This window comes from Hylobates moloch, unplaced genomic scaffold (genome assembly GCF_009828535.3).
Source record: "Hylobates moloch isolate HMO894 unplaced genomic scaffold, HMol_V3 SCAFFOLD_19, whole genome shotgun sequence".
NCBI lineage: Eukaryota > Metazoa > Chordata > Mammalia > Primates > Hylobatidae > Hylobates > Hylobates moloch.
In genome coordinates this window covers 59,271,109-59,291,244 of record NW_026652294.1, presented here as the reverse complement: position 1 = coordinate 59,291,244, position 20,136 = coordinate 59,271,109, and the positions used below count along the sequence as shown (strand labels likewise).

General features: G+C 39.2%; 1 protein-coding gene across 3 annotated transcripts in view; it reads left to right on the top strand.

Annotated features, from left to right (window-relative positions):
* Nucleotides 1–20,136, top strand: part of DENND4C (DENN domain containing 4C) — a 143,993-nt gene that overhangs the window by 41,991 nt on the left and 81,866 nt on the right. For 2 of the 3 annotated variants that reach the window (XM_032139386.2, XM_032139384.2), the window contains exons 2-5: nt 4,450–4,771; nt 14,971–15,223; nt 17,408–17,477; nt 19,543–19,715. In XM_032139386.2, coding sequence (XP_031995277.1) covers nt 4,467–4,771; nt 14,971–15,223; nt 17,408–17,477; nt 19,543–19,715 — 801 coding nt within the window. In that variant the 5' untranslated portion in view covers nt 4,450–4,466. The remainder of the gene's footprint in view (nt 1–4,449; nt 4,772–14,970; nt 15,224–17,407; nt 17,478–19,542; nt 19,716–20,136) is intronic. The other variant, XM_032139385.2, reaches the window with a different exon arrangement.

Below are 20,136 nucleotides of genomic sequence, written 5' to 3'. Positions count from 1 at the left end.
CTGAGATGGGGAGTTAAAGACCAGCCTGACCAACATGGAGAAACCCCGTCTCTACTAAAAATACAAAATTAGCTGGAGTGGTGGCGCATGCCTGTAATCCCAGCTACTCTGGAGGCTGCGGCAGGAGAATCGCTTGAACCTGGGAGGCGAAGGTTGTGGTAAGTCGAGATCGCGCCATTGCACTCCAGCCTGGGCAAAAAGAGCGAAACTCCGTCTCAAAAAAAAAGAAAAAAAACAGAGAAAGAACAGCTTTCAAAGCTAAGGCTGCCTGATTTCAGGACTAATTATAAAGCTACAGTAATCAGAACCATGGAGTACTGGCATATAGACACATAGATCAATGGAACAGAATAAAGAATCTAGAAATAAATTGGATGCATATGTTGAGCAACTGACTTTTGAACAAAGGTATGAAGTCATTACAGTGGACAAAAGATAGTATTTTTTTTTTCTTTTTAAATAAAAGAGACTGGGTCAGGCGTGGTGGCTCACCCCTATAATCCCAGCACTTTGGGAGGCCAAGGTGGGTGGATCACCTGAGGTCGAGAGTTTGAGACCAGCCTGGCCAACATGGAGAAAGCCTGTCTCTACAAAAAATACAAAATTAGCCGGGTGTGGTGGGACATGCCTGAAATCCCAGCTACTCAGGAGGCTGAGGCAGGAGAATTGCTTGAACCTGGGAGGCAGAGGTTGCGGTGAGCTGAGATCGTGCCATTGCACTCCCGCCTGGGCAACAAGAACGAAACTCCATCTCAAAAAAAAAAAAACAAAAAACAAAAAAACGAGGTCTTACAATGTTTCCCAGGCTGGTCTTGAACTACTGGACTTAAGCAATCCTCCCTCCCACCTTGGCCTCCCAAAGTGCTGAGATTAGAGGCATGAGCCAATGTGCCTGGCCAGAATAGTTTTTTCAACATAGGGTCCTCGAAAAATGGGATATCCATATTTAAAAAAATGAATCTTCATTTATACTTCACGCCATATGCAAAAATCAATTTAAAATGTATCGTAGACCTAAATGTAAAACCTAAAATTATAAAACATTTAGAAGAAAATGTGGGGGAAATGTTTTCTTTATGACACTAGATTAGACTTTTTTTTTTTTTTTTTTTGAGACGGAGTCTTGCTCTGTTGCCCAGGTTGGAGCACAGTAGCACGATCTTGGCTCACTGCAGCCTCTGCCTCCTGGGTTCAAGTGATTCTTCTGTCTCAGCCTCCTGAGTAGCTGGGATTTCAGGCACATGCCACCACGCCTGGCTAATTTTTGTATCTTTTTTTTTTTTTTTTTTTTGAGTTGGAGTCTCGCTCTGTCGCCCAGGCTGGAGTGCAGTGGCACGATCTTGGCTCACTACAAGCCCCGCCTCCCGGGTTCACGCCATTCTCCTGCCTCAGCCTCCAAAGTAGCTGGGACTACAGGCGCCTGCCGCCACCATGCCAGGCTAATTTTTTTGTATTTTTAGTAGAGACAGAGTTTCACCATGTTAGCCAGATAGTCTCAGTCTCCTGACCTTGTGATCCACCCGCCTTGGCCTCCCAAAGTGCTGAGATTACAGGCATGAGCCACCGTGCCCAGCAATTTTTGTATTTTTTAGTAGAGACGGGGTTTCACCATGTTGGCCGGGCTGGTCTGGAACTCCTGACCTCAGGTGATCCACCCACCTTGGCCTCCCAAAGTGCAGGAATTATAGGCGTAAGCCACCACGCTTAGCTGACATGATTTCTTATGACATTACAAGCATGATCTGTAAGAGAATAGGTTAATAAATTGGAGTTCATCAAAAACTTCTGTTTTTCATAAGACGCTGTAAGAGAATAAAAACACAAGCCGCAGACTGGGAGAAAATACTTGCAAAGCATATGTCTGATAGATGGCTTGTCTCAAGAATACATAAAGAACTCAAAACTCATGAGAAAACAACTCAGTTAAAAAAAAATGGACAAAAGATTTGAACAGAAATTTCACCAAAGAAGATACATGGATGGAAAATAAATTAATGAAGAGATGTTCAGCATCAATAGTAATTGCAAATTAAAACCAGAAGTTGATATCAGTACATACTGATTAGAATGTCTAAATTAAAAAGACTGATCTTACAACGTGTTGAAGAGGATGTAGAACAATTGGAACTCTCAGAGCTGACAAGAGTGAAAAAAATGGTACACTCCCGTAAGAAAATTATTTGGCAGTTTTTTAGAACTGTATACACCTAATCCAGCCATCCTGTTTTAGGAATTTACCCAAGACAAATGAAAGCATTATGTCCATAAGATTTGTACGTGGGTATTCACAGCAGCTTTATTTGTGATAGTTTCACATGGGAAATAACCCAAATGTCTATTAATATAGGTGAATGGATAAACATTGTGGTATATTCATACAGTAGAATACTACTCAGTAATAAAAGGGAATGAACTGTTGATATAAGCAACAACATGGATTTATCACAAAATAATTATGATGAGTAAAGAAGCCAGAGAAAAAAGAATACATACTGTGTGAATCTACTTATTATATAAATTCTAGAAACTTATCTATAATGATAGGAAGCAGATAACTTGTTGCTTGAGGAGGAGAGATAATGAAGGAGGAACAAGAAAACTTTGATGTTGATGGACGTTACTTTCTTTCTTTTTTGAGCTGGAATTTTGCTCTTGTTGCCCAGGCTGGAGTGCAATGGTGCGATCTCGGCTCACCGCAACCTCCGCCTCCTGGGTTCAAGTGATTCTCCTGCTGGGATTACAGCCATGCGCCACCACACCCGGCTAGTTTTGTATTTTTAGTAGAGATGGGATTTCTCCATGTTGATCAGGCTGGTCTCGAACTCCCAACCTCAGGTGTTGCACCCTCCTCAGCCTTCCAAAGTGGTGGGATTACAGGCGTGAGCCACCGTGCCCAGCCTGGATATGTTTCACTATCTTAATTGTGGTAATGGTTTCATTGGTTGTTGTTTCTTATGCTCTATCTGGTATTTTTAGATATAAAATATTTAATGATTCCTAAGCTTATTTTACATGGTATTTATGGAAAGTTTAATTCTTATAAAGCACAAGAGTTCTAACTAGATTGTTGAGAAACTGCTTTAATGATATTTATTACTATTACCTTAATTTTTCTGATCTTGGATCTTGGCTGATGATGCATTCAATTTATTTAAATGTGGAGTTTAGCTCTAAGACTCCTGTAACTTAGAATGATATTTTGAATGATCTGAATATTGTTCATTAAGTACATTTTGCTCAAAGGAAAATACTATAGTCCACCTCTGACAGTTTATTATTATTATTTTTTTGAGATGGAGTCCTGCTCTGTTGTCCAGGCTGGAGTGCGGTGGCATGATCTTGGCTCACTGCAAACCTCTGCCCCCCAGGTTCAAGCGATTCTCCTGCCTCAGCCTCCCGAGTAGCTGGGATTACAGGTGCCTGCCACCACACCTGGCTAATTTTTGTATTTTTAGTAGAGACGGCGTTTCACCATGTTAGCCAGGCTGGTGTCGAATTCCTCACCTCAAGTGATCCACCCGCCTCGGCCTCCCAAAGTGCAGGGATTATGTAAGCCACCAGGCCCGGCCTTTTTTTTTTTTTTTTTTTTTTTTCTTTTTTTTTGAGATAGAGTCTCACTCTGTTGTCCAGGTTGGAGTGCAGTGGCGCAATTTGGGCTCACTGAAACCTGTGCCTTCCGGGGTCAAGCGATTCTCATGCCTCAGCCTCCTGAGTAGCTGGGACTAACAGGCACACACCACCACGCCTGGCTAATGTTTATTTTTATTTTTATTTATTTTTTGAGATGGAGTTTCTCTCTTTCACCCAGGCTGGAGTGAAGTGGAGCAATCTCCTCTCACTGCAGCTTCTGCCCCCTGGGTTCAAGCGATTCTCCTGCCTCAGCCTCCCGAGTAGCTGGAATTATAGGCACCCCCCACCACGCTCAGCTAATTTTTGTATTTTTGTAGAGATGGGGTTTCGCCATGGTGGCTAGGCTGGTCTCGAACTCCTGACCTCAGGTGATCCACCCACCCCCACCTCCCAAAGTGCTAAGATTACGGGTGTGAGCCACCGTGCCCAGCCTAATTTTTATATTTTTAGTAGAGACAGGGTTTCACCATGTTGGGCACACTGGTCTCGAACTTATGACCTCAGGTGATCCACTTGCCTCGGCCCCCCAAAGTGCTAGGATTACAGGCATGAGCCGTCGCGCCCAGCCCCAGTTTAATTATCCTTAATAGAATATGAGAAGATTATAGTTGTATTACAAATGAATTGATGCTGTTAACTTGTACTTTTGCTTTTACCAGCTGACAAGATGATAAAAGCAGCCTTCTTCTCAGAGTGACAATTTGATTATAAATCTAGCTGGGAAGTGTGCTAGTTGATGATTGTTAACTCAAGGATATATTAATTTTTGTCAGGATAAAGTATTTTATTTTATTGATATCTTTCCTCTTCCTCTTCTAGGAAATACAGTAGCAGCCATGATAGAAGACAAAGGACCAAGAGTGACAGACTACTTTGTCGTAGCTGGTCTCACTGACACATCTACTCTTTTGGATCAAGAAATAAATCGTTTAGATACTAAGTCAACTGGACCTAAAGCTCCAATTACAGACATTGCCGTTATTATCAAATCAGCTGGAGAAACAGTACCTGAAGGTTACACCTGTGTAGAAGCCACTCCATCAGCTCTCCAAGCAAACTTGAACTACGGAAGTCTGAAAAGCCCAGAACTTTTCCTCTGTTATAAGAGAGGGAGAGATAAACCACCACTTACAGATATTGGGTATGGTGACTTATTTTCTTTTCTATAGTGAAGGAATAAAATTTATTTAAGGGCCATGGAAGTAGGAATTTGAAATCCTTGATAGTTTTATTATTACTGATAGTTTATTATTATTGATAGTTTTATGATTACTTCAGGATTCATTATACTAATATATTACATGCCAGTATCCACCCTTACTGAATTTCTTTGCATTGCCTTGAATTGTTAGATCATTTGCTTTCAAAAGAATATTGAAATGAAGACATTAGACCCTAAAGTGTCATTTTGTTTCTGTTGTACTTATCAAATAAGATTATTAATTAAACATAATAGAACGAGAAGCTATAATAAAGACACTATGATTTTAAGGAGTTGCTTGGGTTATGTAATGAGTTTTTGTGAAGACCTGTACTTGTTTAACTAAAGAGCAGTCCTATTTTAAATACAGTTGTACTGTGTGGCTTTCAATGTTGGGAGAAGGGTGTCTACAGATAAGTGCTATAGTTTTCATGAAGTATCTAGTATCTAATCTACCAATGAAGGACATTCTTTTTTGTAAATGCCTACAAAGGTCCACCCTTTCCCCAAATGGCTCCCTTGACTCTTCTGTAAAAAGGATGTGCTTTTAGAATACCTATAATACTTTACCATATATACATGTGATGTATTGGAGTGTTTTGTTTATTATCATTACCATTACTAAAATATATTATAGATACATGGGAACATCCTGGCAAGTATTTTAGGATCAGCTTGTCTATTTATACAAAATATGTAGTAGGAATTTTGATAGAGATTACATTAACTTTAGATTAATCTGCAGAGTATTATCATCTTTACAATATTAAATGATCTGGCTTGTGAACGTGAAATGTTTTCCGTTCGTTTAGTTCTTCATTAATTTCTTTCAGCAACATTGTGTATTTTTAAAAATCTGATTAATTTTATTTCTAGGTATTTTATTCTTTTGGATTCTATTATAAATAGTGTTCTTAATTTTTGGATTGTTTGTTGCTGGTGTATAGAAATAGCTGATTTTTGTGTGCTAATCTTGCACTTTGCAACTTTGCCGAATTTATTAGTTCTAATAACTTGTGGGTTCTTCGGGATTTTTTTAAATATATAGGATCATGCCATCGGCAAATAGAAATAGTTTTACTCCTTCCTTTGCAGTTTGGATGCTTTGTGTGTGTGTGTGTGTGTGTAATTACTCTGGCTAGAACTTTTAGTATGTTGAATAGCAGTGGTGAAAGCAGGCATCTTGTCTCATTCCTGATTTTAAGTGGAAAGCTTTCAGTCTTTTACTATTGAGTATGATGTTATCTGTAAATATTCCTTAAATACCATTTATCATGTTGAGGAAATTTTCTTCTATTCCTAGTTTTCTGAGAGATTTTATCATGAAAGTGTGTTAAATTTTGTCAAATGCCTTTTGTCAATTGAGATGATCATGTATTTTTTCTTCCTTTGTTCTCTTAGTGTCATGTATTACATTGATTTTCTTTTGTTGAATCTTTCTTTTAATATAACTATGATACCATACCTTAAAAAATGATTAATTCCTTAATATCATCACATATCCAAATTTTTCTAATTCATGAAGCCTTTTTTCTTTTTTTTTAACCCTTGGTTGCTGGTTGTTCTCTTTTTGTTGTTGTGGTTGTTTTTTGTTTGTTTGTTTTTGAGACAGAGTCTTGCTTCGTTGCCCAGGCTGGAGTGCAGTGGCGTGATCTTGGTTCACTGCAACCTCTGCCTCTCAGGTTCAAGTGATTCTCCTGCCTCAGCCTCTTGAGTAGCTAGGATTACAGGCGTGCACCACTATGCCCGGCTAATTTTTGTATTTTTAGTAGCGGAGACAGGGTTTCACCATATTGGCAAGGCTGGTCTTGAACTCCTGACCTTAGGGGATCTGTCTCCCAAAGTGCTGGGGTTACAAGCGTGAGTTACCACACCTGGCCGCTGATTGTTCTCTTTATAGTTCAGGTATTAAGGGGTAGCCATTTGACCACCACTTGCTACGCTCATCACCCACTCTTGTTGCATTAGAGCTCTGACGAAATTGTTAGAGCTCTGACGAAAAGTTCCTCATATTCCATGGAAGTCGGAATCCACGAAGGAGTGTGTAACAACTCAGGCTGAAAAAGAGAAAAAAAAAAGTTTGAAAAGGCCTCATTTTCAAATTTTTAAAACCAAAGGATGATTTGTCTTTATATTATCTTACTTGACCTTTATGCAGCATTCGTTTAACTCCTTTAGTATTGTCCATCCTGTTTAGCCACTACAGTTTTCCTTCAAGTCAGTATAGTTAGGATGGTGATCTTTCAACTTTATAGGGTCATTGAGCATATGAGCCAGGTTAGAAAGACAGGGTTCAGAAATGATTGGGAATTGGAGTAATAAAGGCTCTCCCCCCCACCCCCCCGCCTCCCCCCAGAAGCTTGACTTTAAGGGAAGGGGAAGATAGTTAAGGGCCTAACTATTCAAATTGTAGCCCATGGACCAGTATTATCCAAAAGACCTGGAAGCTTGTTAGAAACTCAGAAACTTAGGCACTATTCTAGACCTACTGAATCACAATCTGTATTTTGGTCCAGTGTGGTGGCTTACACCTGTAATCCCAATGCTTTGGGAGGCTGAGGTGGGAGGAGGATTGCTTGAGGCCAGGAGTTCACAAAAAATAAAAATAAAAATGAGCAAGGGCCTGGTGTGGTGGTTCACGCCTGTAATCCCAGCACTTTGGGGGGCGGAGGCAAGCTGATCACTTGTGGTCAGGAGTTGAAGACCAGCCTGTCCAACATGTTGAAACCCCCTCTCTACTAAAAAAATACAAAAATTAGTTGGGCATGGTGGCGAGCGCCTGTAGTTCCTGCTACTCGGGAGGCTGAGGCAGGAGAATCACTTGAACCCAGGAGGTGGAGGTTGCAGTGAGCCAAGATTGTGCCACTGCACTCCAGCCTGGCAACAGAGTGAAACTCCTTCTCAAGACAAAAAAAAAAAAAAAATTAGCAAGGTGGAGTGGCATGCACCTGTAGTCCTAGCTACTCAGAAGGCTGAGGTGGGAGGATCATTGGAGCCCAGGAGTGGCTCTGATTGTGCCACTGTAGCACTCCAGCATGGGCAACAGAGCAAAAGACCCTGTCTCAGAAGAAAAAAAAAAATCTGTTTTTAACAAAATTCCCAGAAACAGTGGTTTAAAATACCTAGAGGGTGAAGATATATGAATTCAAGGGTTGTTTTTTAACCTTCCTCTCAGGGAATAACCTAGAACATTTTCGTATTGAAGGAAGAAATCAGTGGAGAAGGAAGAGTAGGAAATATAGGAAAAAGAGGAGATATTTTATAGAATAAAATTATTGAAGGGATGATGTTGACAGCATAGGCGACTGGATTAGCTTTTAGTGGAAGGGGCCGGCCTGCCTGCTTGCTTGCCTGCCTGCCTGCCTGCCTGCGTGCCTGCCTGCCTTCCTCCCTTCCTCCCTCCCTCCCTCCCTCCCTCCCTCCCTCCCTCCCTCCCTCCCTGCCTCCCTGCCTTCCTCCCTTCTTTCCTTTTTTTTTTTTGTTTTGACAGAGTGAGGCTCTGTCCAAGCTGGAGTGCAGTGGTGCGATCTCGGCTCACTGCAACCTCTGCCTCTCGGGTTCAAGCAATTCTCTGCCTCAGCCTCCCGAGTAGCTGGGATTACAGGCACCCACCACCACGCCCAGCTAACTTTTGTATTTTTAGTAGAGACGGGGTTTCACCATGTTGGCCAGGCTGGTCTTGAACTCCTGACCTCGTGATCCACCTGCCTCTGCCTCCCAAAGTGTTGAGGTTACAGGCATGAGCCCCTGCGCCCCACCGGAAGGGGCTTTTCCTTTGAGAAGAAGAAAGTAAGTTAAAATGGGTGTAAACAGAGTATTGGTTGCAGTGGAGTGACATTAATGGTTTTATTGTTCTGGTTTTTTTTCTCTATGGTTTCCTTAAGAAGATGGGTAATATATATCCTTAAGGATGTAAGATAAAATTGTGGTAACCTCCATGTTAGTTGAAGGGAAACCAGCCAGGTACTTATTTTGTCTTCCAGCATTCACTGTTCCCTCTTTAGGCATCATTTTTTCATTAAAAAAAATTTTTTTTTGATATATAAAAATGAGGAGAATTTTTTTGAGATAGTGTCTCACCGTGGTTGCTCAGGCTACAGTGCAATGGTGTGATCACAGCTTACTGCAGCCTCCGCCTTCTGGGCTCAGGTGGTCCTCCCACCTCAGCCTCCCGAGTAGCTGTGACTACAGGCGAGCACCACCATACCCGGCTAAGTTTTTGTAGTTTTTGTAGAGGTGGGGTTTCGCATGTTGCCCAGGCTAGTCTTGAGCTCCTGGACTCAAGCAGTCTGCTCACCTTGGCCTCCCAAAGTGCTGGGATTACAGGAGTGAGCCACTGTGCTGGGTCAGTCGTCTTTTAGAGTCCATCTTTTGACAAGTCCACCTGCCACCCCTCCCATACAGTCATAACTGAAAGATGTGAATCTCTGAAAGATTGTTGTTGCTTGTGGTACAACTTACAAATAAAATGATGATTTACGTAATTATATGTAGGTGCTTTCAGATTGCAAGTGGCTTTTTCATACACATCTTGCAGTTCCTAAGGCTTCTAATTTTTGTCACAGTAGTTTATTGATACAGGTTTGCTAGAGTGTATGGTTGTCCTTAAGCTAATCATGATGGTTAATGTTTCTTCCAGATCAAATAATTATTAATGTCTGGCGACTTAAATGTTTTGGCCTGTTCTCCTCACTTTCCCCCCACTCTTTCCTCACTCTAGTGTGAAGGGGTTTGGAAAACCTATTAGCTTCTGTATTTATAGTAGGAAAGCCTATTAGCTACTGCAGATACAGACACCCATCTCATTAAATGTAATACGAAACACTGTTGCTAAACTTTTGTCTTTTTTACTGTTTTATAAACTGAGATGAGGTATTTATAAACATAGTACTTTTCTCTAGAAAAGATGTTAAGTTAAAATATGTAAAATCTGATATTCCCATAGAAATATCATATATACTATAAAGTACAATCATGTATCACTTAGTGATGGGAATACATTCTGAGAAATATGTTCTATGGCGATTTTGTCATTGTGTGAACATCACAAAGTGTACATACACAAACCTAGGTGGCGTAGCTTACTACATACACAACTGTAGCCTATTTTTCTTAGGCTGCAAACCTGTACAGCATGTTACTGGGGTAATAGATACTGTAGGCAACTTACACAGTGGTGAGTATATGTATATCTAAACATAGAAAAGGTACAGTAAAATCTGGCATAAAAAAAAAAGTCACACCTGTATAGGGCACTTACCATGAATGGACCTTGCAGGACTGGAAGTTGCTCTAGGTGAGTCAGTGAGTGATGAGTGAATATGAAGGCCTAGGACATTACTGTACACTACTGTAGACTTTAGTAAATTAACTTTAGCTCATGATAACCTTTTTACTTTATAAACTTTTAAAGTTTTTGTTAATTTTTTTGATTCTTTTATGATAATACTTAGTTTAAAACACCATACAGCTGTACAAAAATATTTTTCTTTCTTTAAATCCTTATATTATTTTTTTCTATTTTAAAATTTTATTTTAAAAATTTATTCTTTTATTTTTTATTTTTTTGAGACAGGGTCTCACTTTATTGCCCAGGCTGGAGTGTAGTGGTATAGTCTAGGCTCACTGCAGCCTCCACCTCCTGGGCTCAGGCGATAATCCTTTCACCTCAGCTTCTTGAGTAGCTGAACTACAAGTGCATGCCACCACTCCTGGCTAATTTTCTTTTGTAGAGATGGGGTTTCGCCATGTTGCCCAGGCTGGGTCTGGAACTCCTGAGCTCAAGTGATCTGCTTGCCTCGGCCTCCCAAAGTGCTGGGATTACAGGCATGTGCCACCACGCCTGGCAAAAATTAAAAAAAAAAAAAAAATTTAACGGGATCTTGCCTTGTTGCCCAGGCTGGCATTGTACTCCTGGGCTCAAGTGATCCTTCTCCTGCCTCAGCTTGCTGAATAGCTGGCACTAGCTTGGTTTTTAAACTTTATTTTTGGTTTTTCTTTTCTTTTTCTTTTTTTCTTCTCTTTTTTTTTTTTTTTTTGAGACAGAGTCTCACTCTGTCTTCCAGGCTGGAGTGCAGTGGTATGAATGGGGCTCACTGCAATCTCTGCTTCCTGGGTTCAGGTGATTCTCCTGCCTCAGCCTCCCAAGTAGCTGCGATTATAGGCATCTGCCACCGCACCTGGCTAATTTTTTTTTTTATTTTCAGTAGAGACAGGGTTTCACCATATTGGCCAGGCTGGTTTTGAACTCCTGACCTCAAGTGATCCACCCACCTTGACCTCCCAGAGTGCTAGGATTACAGGCGTCAGCCACCGCTTCTGACCAGTTTTTATTTTCTTATTTTGAAATTTTTTGCAAAGATGAGGTCCTCCTATGTTGCCCAGGCTGTTCTTGAACTCCTGGCCTCAAGCAATTCTGCATTGGCCCCTCAAAGTGCTGGCATTATAGATATGAACTACTGTGCCTGGATTTTTTTTTTTTTTTTTAACTATTTAAACTATTTTGTTAAAAATTAAGACAAAAAGACACATGTTAGCCTAGCCTTACAGAGTCAGGATCATTACTATATCTGCCTTCCACTGCCACATCTCGTCCCACTGGAAGGTCTTCAGGGGCAGTAACCCACATAGAGCTGTCTGCTATGATAAGAATGCCTTCTGGAATACCTCCTGAAGGACCTGCCTGAGGCTGTTTTACGGTTAACATTTTTTGTAAGTAGGAATATACTCTAAAGTAATGATAAAAGGTATAGTATTGTAAATACTAGGTGTTAAGAATTTCTCAGCTCCATTATAATCTATGGCACCACTGTAGTATATGCAGTCTGTGCTTGAAGCATCATTATGTGGTGCATGACTGTATAGTATAATTTAAACAGGGCAGTATGTTATCTTATATATCAGATGCATTTCTTTTTTCTCTTTCTTTCTTTCTTTCTTTCTTTCTTTCTTTCTTTCTTTCTTTCTTTCTTTCTTTCTTTCTTTCTTTCTTTTTTTTTTTTTTTTTTTTGACAGAGTTTCTCTCTTCTTGCTCAGGCCGGAGTGCAATGGCCCGATCTTGGCTCACTGCAACTTCCGCGCCCCCCGCCCACACCCCCGCCAGTAGCTGGGACTACAGGCACCTGCCACCACGCCTGGCTAATTTTTTATTTTTAGTAGAGATGGTGTTTTTCCATGTTGGTCAGGCTGGTCGCGAACTCCCAACCCCAGCTGATCCGCCCAACTCGGTCTCCCAAAGTGCTGGGATTACAGGCGTGAGCCACTGCGCCCGCCCAGATGCATTTCTTGAGACACAGAATCATAGACTATATGAAGTTCTTATTTTCTTCCCTTTGTCAGATTCATTGGCTTTCAACTGGTTTGTTTCTCCAGCTCTTTTGTTTTTTGAGAAATTTCAAACATATGAAAAGTTGATAAACTGTTATAATAAACGCAAGTATCCTTTTCTTGTAGATGATAGACTGTAGAATAATGAACAATATACTTGTCACCTACAAATTGACATTTTTTTCATTTGTTTGCTAAGCTAATTGAAAGGAAGCAGGAGCCAGTGTGCCTAGCCTGTTTCTTTCTCTTAAATAAAATGTAGATACTCTATACCCTATTTTGTACTTTGCCTTTTTCACCTAAGAGTATATAATGGCAATCACTCTGTATCTGAATATAAGGTCTTTCTCATTTTTTGTGTGTGACTGTATAATACTTATTTGTGTGGATGTATTTACTTTATTCAACGAAACCTCTACTGATGGACATTTGGGTTGTTCTCAGTTTTGTGCTATTAAAACAATGCTTTGATGAATAACTGTGCATTTATTGTTATGTATTTGTGGAGGTATGTTTTCAGGTAGATCCTAGAAAAAATTGCTGGATTGAAAGATAAATTTTGTTAAATGTTACTAAATTTTTCTCTATAGTGTTTGTGCCATTTTATATTCTGCCATATATGTGTTTTTTTAATCCACATCCCATCAACAAAGTATGTGGTCTTTTATATTTTTTGTCAATCTCACAGAGATTAATGCTGTATCAGAGTAATTTCATTGAGGCTAATCATTGCTTCATAAGTTTAAGGGGCAATTTTCTTTTTTCTTTTGCTTATACTATAAACAGATTTTTAATCTTTACCTTGATTTTTTTAAAAGAAATTTTTTATGTGTTGGGAAGATGAGCTTTTTGTGAAATAAGTTGCCATGTATTTTCTTCAGTCAATTTGTCTTTTATCTTGGCTTATGGTGTTCGTTGTCATGTAACGTGTATTTTATGTAGTTTATTTTTCTACTCCCATATTTTATTGCTACTGGATTTTGAGTCATAGTCTTTTCCCACTGCTAGGTATACCTTTAGCACTAGTATGATTTAATTCCTTATGTTTAGATCTGTAATCCACTGGGGGATCCCCTTCTGGTGTGTAGTGTGAAGTATAGACAGAATTTTACTTTTTTCCAGATAATATTTTTTTCCAAATAACAATCCAGTTATCTAAGTCCTGCTTATTACATTTAAAAATCCATTCTTCCCTTAGTATATTGAGAAATTACCTTCATGATATACTATATTTTTCTTCTGTTTCATTGTCTTTCTGTTCACTTCCTTGCTAATACTCTCCTGATTTAAATATAGAGGCTTTATATTACCTTTTAATATTAGTTGGGCTTTAACAGCTTTATGGAGATACAATTCACATGTCTTACAGTTTACTTACTTAAAGTGTACAATTCAGTGGTTTTTAGTATTATTCACAGAGTTGTGCAGCTACCACGACAATTAATTTTAGAACATTTTCATCACCCTAAAAGGAAACCCCATACCCATTAGCAGTTGCTATTTAGTATTCTTTCCCACCTTCTACCCCTAGGTAACTATTAATCTACTTTCTGTCTGTATGGATTTGCCTATTCTGCACATTTCTTAAAAACTGAATCACTGTATGTGGTCTTTGTGACTTTTTTTTTTTTTTTCACTTAACATGTTTAGCTGCTTGTGCTTTTGGTGTCATATCTAAGAAGGCTTTGTCTAACCTAAGGTCACAAAGATTTATTTCTGTTTTTCAAAGAGTGTTATAGTTTCAGTTCTTACATTGATTTTGATCCATTTTTAGTTTTTTGATGAGTAGTATAAGGAAGGGGTCCAGCTTCATGCTTTTGCATGTGGATATCCAGTTATTCCAACACTACTTACTGAAAAGACTATTCCTTCCTGATTGCATTGTCTTGGCACTCTTGTTGAAATCAATTGACTGCAAATATAAGGGCTTAATTTTGGACTCTCCATTTTATTCTGTTGATCTATATGTTTATTCTTATGCCAATACAGTGCACTGATTACTGTAGATGTGTGGTAGTTTTGAAGTAGGGAACTGTGAGTCCTCCAACTTTCTTCTTTTTCCAGATTGCTTTGACAAGAAAAAACAAAAGCAGCTAGGATTTAGATAGGAATTGCATTGACTTTATTGATCTATTTGAGGGTATTGCCAAAGGCAGCTGGAATTTAGATAGGAATTGCATTGACTTTATTAATCTATTTGAGGGTATTGCCATCTTATCAATTTTCGTTAATTCATTTTTCAGTTTTCATTAATCAAATTGAATTAATCAAATTAATTCAATTTTCATTATTCTATTTGAGGGTATTGCCATCATTGTCTTTTTGTCCATAAGCATGAGATGTCTTATTTATTCAGCTCTTTAATTTCTTTAAATAATGTTTTATAGTTTTCAGAGGATTTTTAAAGCTAAAAAATTGACAAATTATGAAGCGAATTTTTATGAAAACATCTGAATACTTGGTGAAACTTCTAGGAATTGACCTGAAGATGTTTGTGGTGTTGCCCCTTTCTTTTTTCGTATGTTTCTTGTAATAAGCAATACAAAATCAAGTTGTTCAATCCTGTTTACACTTCTTAAATTATGTTTTGGCCTTTGAAAAATAGTTGAGAGACTTGTGGTTCCCAAAGGAATAATTTTAATTTTGGTTTCTAGTGAAGATTTGGGAAACAATAGGAGAGACCAAAAAAATTTTCTTTGGTTTCAAGAAAAAAACCAGCATTAACATGAAATGCTGCATGTACTATATATATGTACATATATACGTGTGTATGTATGTATCTATATCTATTTCTTTCCCTTCCTGCCATGCAGAGTTCTATATGAAGGGAAAGAACGGCTTATTCCAGGATGTGAAGTGATCTTAGCCACACCCTATGGTCGCTGTGCCAATGTCAACAATAGTTCAACTACTTCACAAAGAATCTTTATCACTTATCGAAGGGCTCCTCCAGTTCGACCCCAGAATTCCTTGGCTGTAACTGATATCTGTGTTATTGTAACCAGTAAAGGAGAAACTCCTCCTCATACCTTCTGCAAAGTTGACAAAAACTTAAATTGTGGAATGGTAAGAATAAAGTTTTCATCTTCAAAGTTTCATATGAAAACAAAAAGGGATACATTTTGGATTCCTGTTTACTGTTGGGTATATACTCACATTTTATATTTTCATGATGCTTGTTTTTATTGTTTCCTAATTTTTATGAATTGATAATAATTTTTAAAATCCTATCCCATGATTTATAATAATTTCATCTTTAAGTCAGGGATATTTTTTTTTTTTTTTTTTTGAGACGGAGTCTCGCTCTGTCGCCCAGGCGGGAGTGCAGTGGCGCAATCTCGGCTCACTGCAAGCTCCGCCTCCCGGGTTCACGCCATTCTCCTGCCTCAGCCTCTCCGAGTAGCTGGGACTACAGGCGCCCGCCACCACGCCTGGCTAATTTTTTTTTTTGTATTTTTAGTAGAGACGGGGTTTCACTGTGGTCTCGATCTCCTGACCTCGTGATCCACCCGCCTCGGCCTCCCAAAGTGCTGGGATTACAAGCGTGAGCCACCACGCCCGGCCGGAGTCAGGGATATTTTTGAGGGACTAAATCCTAATATTGTCTGTGTTACATTAACAAAGGTTTTATTCACTTTTGGATTTCAGTGGTGTCTTCAGGGACAACTGTGGGGTTAGAGTAGGTAGAAGCTCTCCTTATATTCATTTATTCATTCATTCATTCTTTTGTTTGTTTTTTTATTTTTTTGAGACAGGGTCTTGCTTTGCTGCCCAGGCTAGAGTACAGTGGCGCGATCACAGCTCACTGCAGCCTTGACCCCCTCCCCAGGCTCAAGTGATCTTCTCACCTTAGCCTCCCGAGTAGCTGGGACTACAGGATAGTAGAGACAGGGTTTCATCATGTTGGCCAGGCTGGTCTTGAACTCTTTTTTTTTTTTTTTGAGACGGAGTCTCGCTCTGTCACCCAGGCTGGAGTGCAGTGGCACAATCTCGGCTCACTGCAAGCTCCACCTCCCGGGTTCACGCCATTCTCCTGCCTCAGCCTCTCCGAGTAGCTGGGACTACAGGCGCCCGCCACCACGCCCGGCTAATTTTTTGTATTTTTAGTAGAGACGGGATTTCACCGTGGTCTCGATCTCCTGACCTCGTGATCCGCCCGCCTCGGCCTCCCAAAGTGCTGGGATTACAAGCGTGAGCCACCGTGCCCGGCTGGTCTTGAACTCTTGACCTTAAGTGATCTGCCTCCCTTGGCCTCCCAAAGTGTTGGAATTACAGGGGTGAGCCACCATGCCCAGCCTGTTTTTGTTTTTGAGACAGGGTCTCCTTAAGTTGCCCAGGATGCTCCTGAACTCTAGGGCTCAAGAGAAAATATTGCAGTTTTGCATACTTACTTTTTTTTTTTTTTTCAGACGGAGTCTCGCTCTGTCGCCCAGGCTGGAGTGCAGTGGCACAATCTTGGCTCACTGCAACCTCCACCTCCCAGGTTCAAGCGATTCTCCTGCCTCAGCCTCCCAAGTAGCTGGGGCTACAGGCGTGTGCCACTGCCCAGCTAATTTTGTATTTTTAGTAGAGACGGGATTTCACCATGTTGGTTGGCCAGGATGGTCTGGATCTCTTGACCTCATGATCCGCCTGCCTCGGACTCCCAAAGTGCTGGGATTACAGGCGCAAGCCACCACACCCAATCCATGCATACTTACTCTTTAAAAGGACTGTAGTGAAGAAGAAAATGAACATAAATGTTTGATTCATAGTTTTTAAAGACTACAGCTTACTTTTGGTTCAGATTTACTTTGAAAAATATCTTCAGGTCAAACTAATATTAGCTTAATGTTGTATAGGCAGAGATGACAAATGCACCCAGAACAATTAGTGAAGACAGGGTTGCCTCTGGAGGTGATGACCTCATAGCCCTCCAGTGACCCGAGTCTTCCCCAGTTTGGGCACCAGTGCACGCTCCGTTTTGTGCTGTGTCTTACAAGAAGGGGCAATCTCTGATTGCGAAATTCTAAATCTTTTGAAATGGCCTTCATATCAGTTTGATTTTTGTAGCATTGTTTTCTTACTCTCTTCTTTTTAGTGTTCTGAACTTCATGCTTTGCTGTATTTTATACTGCATAGTTTATTATATAAACATATTTTTTAAATAGACTCTTCTGAGTAAATAATAAGAATCTTTAGTTGATATCCAACAAAATCAATTTCTTTTCACTCTTTTGTCTTTTTATAAACCTAATTTATGTTTTACAGTGGGGTTCCAGCGTGTTTCTGTGTTATAAGAAGTCTGTACCTGCTTCAAATGCAATAGCATATAAGGCTGGTAAGTGTGTTAAAAAAAAATTGTCTCAATTGCTGTAGTTATTGGTGCATATTAACATTTGGCTAAAAGAGACAAAGTATGCTCCCTTACGTAGTTTGTAGAATTGATCTATTCATAAAATTATCTATAATTTTAGCATGTAAAGATATGTGTTTTCTTAAATACATTACATATACAAGATATATTAATACCCCCACCAAACATGCTGATAATTTAATTTAAACATTTATCCAAAGCAAACATATGTGGAATAAACATTCAAGCTTTTGGTCTATGTTAATAGACTTAACAGTATAATGGAAAGTTGCTTACTCTCTGACCTTTTATATTTTGGCAATCAGAAAGGTGTCAAACTGCATCTTTACTTCTTATATTTCCTTCTCTTATCTCTTTGTGTCTGATTTGAAACCACATGTTACTTGCCATGAAAGGTGGACTTGCTTCCTTTCTCCTTTGTTGCAAAGAATCAGCTATATGGAGGAGAGGAGGGCCTGAGAAACTTTTCTGCCATGAAGTGTTTGAGAAATCTATCGCCACATTCTTACTGCACATTAAAGTGTCAAGGGCTGTAAAGATTTAAGTGTCACGTCTTCATTCCACTGGTATGGTGGGATAAAAACTGAAAATACAGGTATGCTCCAGTTGTAAATAGAAAAGATAGTGGAATACTTCTTTGTGAAAAGAAGCAGTTCTAATTACTTTTTGATTATGCACAGTTCTTGAAATAAAGTTTTACTTCAGGGAAGTCAGGCAAATTCATATCCAAAAAATCGTGATTTTCATAAAAACATTCATACTAATGAACCAAATCATTTAATTTGTAATATAAAAATAATGGCAACGACTAACGTATAAAGTTCAGTATCATTTTAAAAGCTGATACTGTAGGCTGGGCATGGTGGCTCACGCCTGTAATCCCAGCACTTTGGGAGACTGAGGCGGGCAGATCGCTTGAGGCCAGGAATTTGAGACCAGCCTGGCCAACATCGTGAAACCCCGTCTCTACTAAAAATACAAAAATTATCCGGGCGTGGTGGCACGCATCTGTAGTCCCAGCTACTTGGGAGGCTGAGGCACGAGAATCACTTGAACCCAGGAGGCGGAGGTTGCAGTGAGCCGAGATCACACCACTGCACTCCAGCCTGGGTGACAGAGCAAGATTCTGTCTCAAAAAAAAAAAAAAAAAAGAAAGAAAAAAAGAAAGAAAAGTGGTACTGTTAATACTGCTGTAATATGTTGATTGTGTGTGATGTCCTAATGTCCTATTTTTTTTTGTTGTTGGTGGAGAAAAGTTATCACTTAAAAAACTTACAGAAAGAAGCTGTACCAAAGTATTCAGTTATTTGATATGAGACACTTATTTTAGAATAGAGAGTTTTGGATACTGAATTTGGGCTCGAAATTCTACTACTGATTTTGAAGTTTTTCACTTAGAGATGGTCTATATATTGATGACCTTAGAGGCTAATGAACTGATGCCATGTAGCTAATTTATTCTGAGGGGCTTTATTGTGGTTGTCAAAGTGTCCCTTGCTCCTACTTTCTGGGTCTCAGGTACTCTGTACTTAGTCACAGTGTTTCTGTCTCGTTTGCTTTTCATGTTGTATGCCTTTTACACTGCTTCTCTCTCAAGATGAGTTTAGGGGCTGTGATAATTTCTGTTGCCTCAGCATTATTTCGTAACACTTGTCTCTTCCCTGAATTTTTCACAGAAGACTAACTGAAATAGTTGGTAAATTTTTCTGTACGTTTCTTACCATTTTCCACAAGGTGTTGGCATGTGTAGAAGAAAATACATTAAGATTGGTGATCAAGATTGGTTGAATGGAATCTCAACTAGTGTATTAATACATCTTTATGTTACAATGAACTATCAATGTATGGGTAAAATATCATGGGTAAACTTATTTTAGTTTCTGTTATAGCAAGAGGGAAATCTATTTTAAAATACCACACAAGTATTGCCATGAAATTTGGCATTAAAATATTCCATTAATATCTATCATATGCAATTTATGGAAAAGTAACTATTTAAAAAATTTATTGTTGTCTCATTCTTCAAAAGGTTTAATTTTTAGATATCCAGAAGAGGACTATGAGTCATTTCCACTCTCAGAATCAGATGTACCTCTTTTCTGCCTTCCTATGGGAGCTACTATTGAGTGCTGGGATCCTGAAACCAAATATCCACTTCCAGTTTTTTCAACTTTTGTCTTGACAGGTTCTTCAGCCAAAAAGGTATGTTTTTGCCTCATTGATTAAACACATTTTGTCCATGTTTTTATTTCATAAAAAGGTTAATACAAGTTTTATTTGAATGTTAAGATTATTTGGACATGATACATTTTGGTTTATTTACACTGTCATCCTCAAGGTGAGAAGTCAACATGAAAATTGCTATCAGGGTATTGATACCTCTGAAACTTCTACAGAAGCAAAGATAAAGTCTCTCTGGATAGACACCTTCAAAACCCAGGTGTCAAGATGAGATGATTATGACAGATCAAGGACATAGGTACCATAGAAAGAATCAACAGACAGAATTAAAAAGCAGGGTTAGACCCTCAAGACATTGAAGTGACAGAATGACAATATAAAGGACATTATAAATTAAAATATCATTGAGATAACTTAAGAACTAATGGAGGGGCTCAAAATA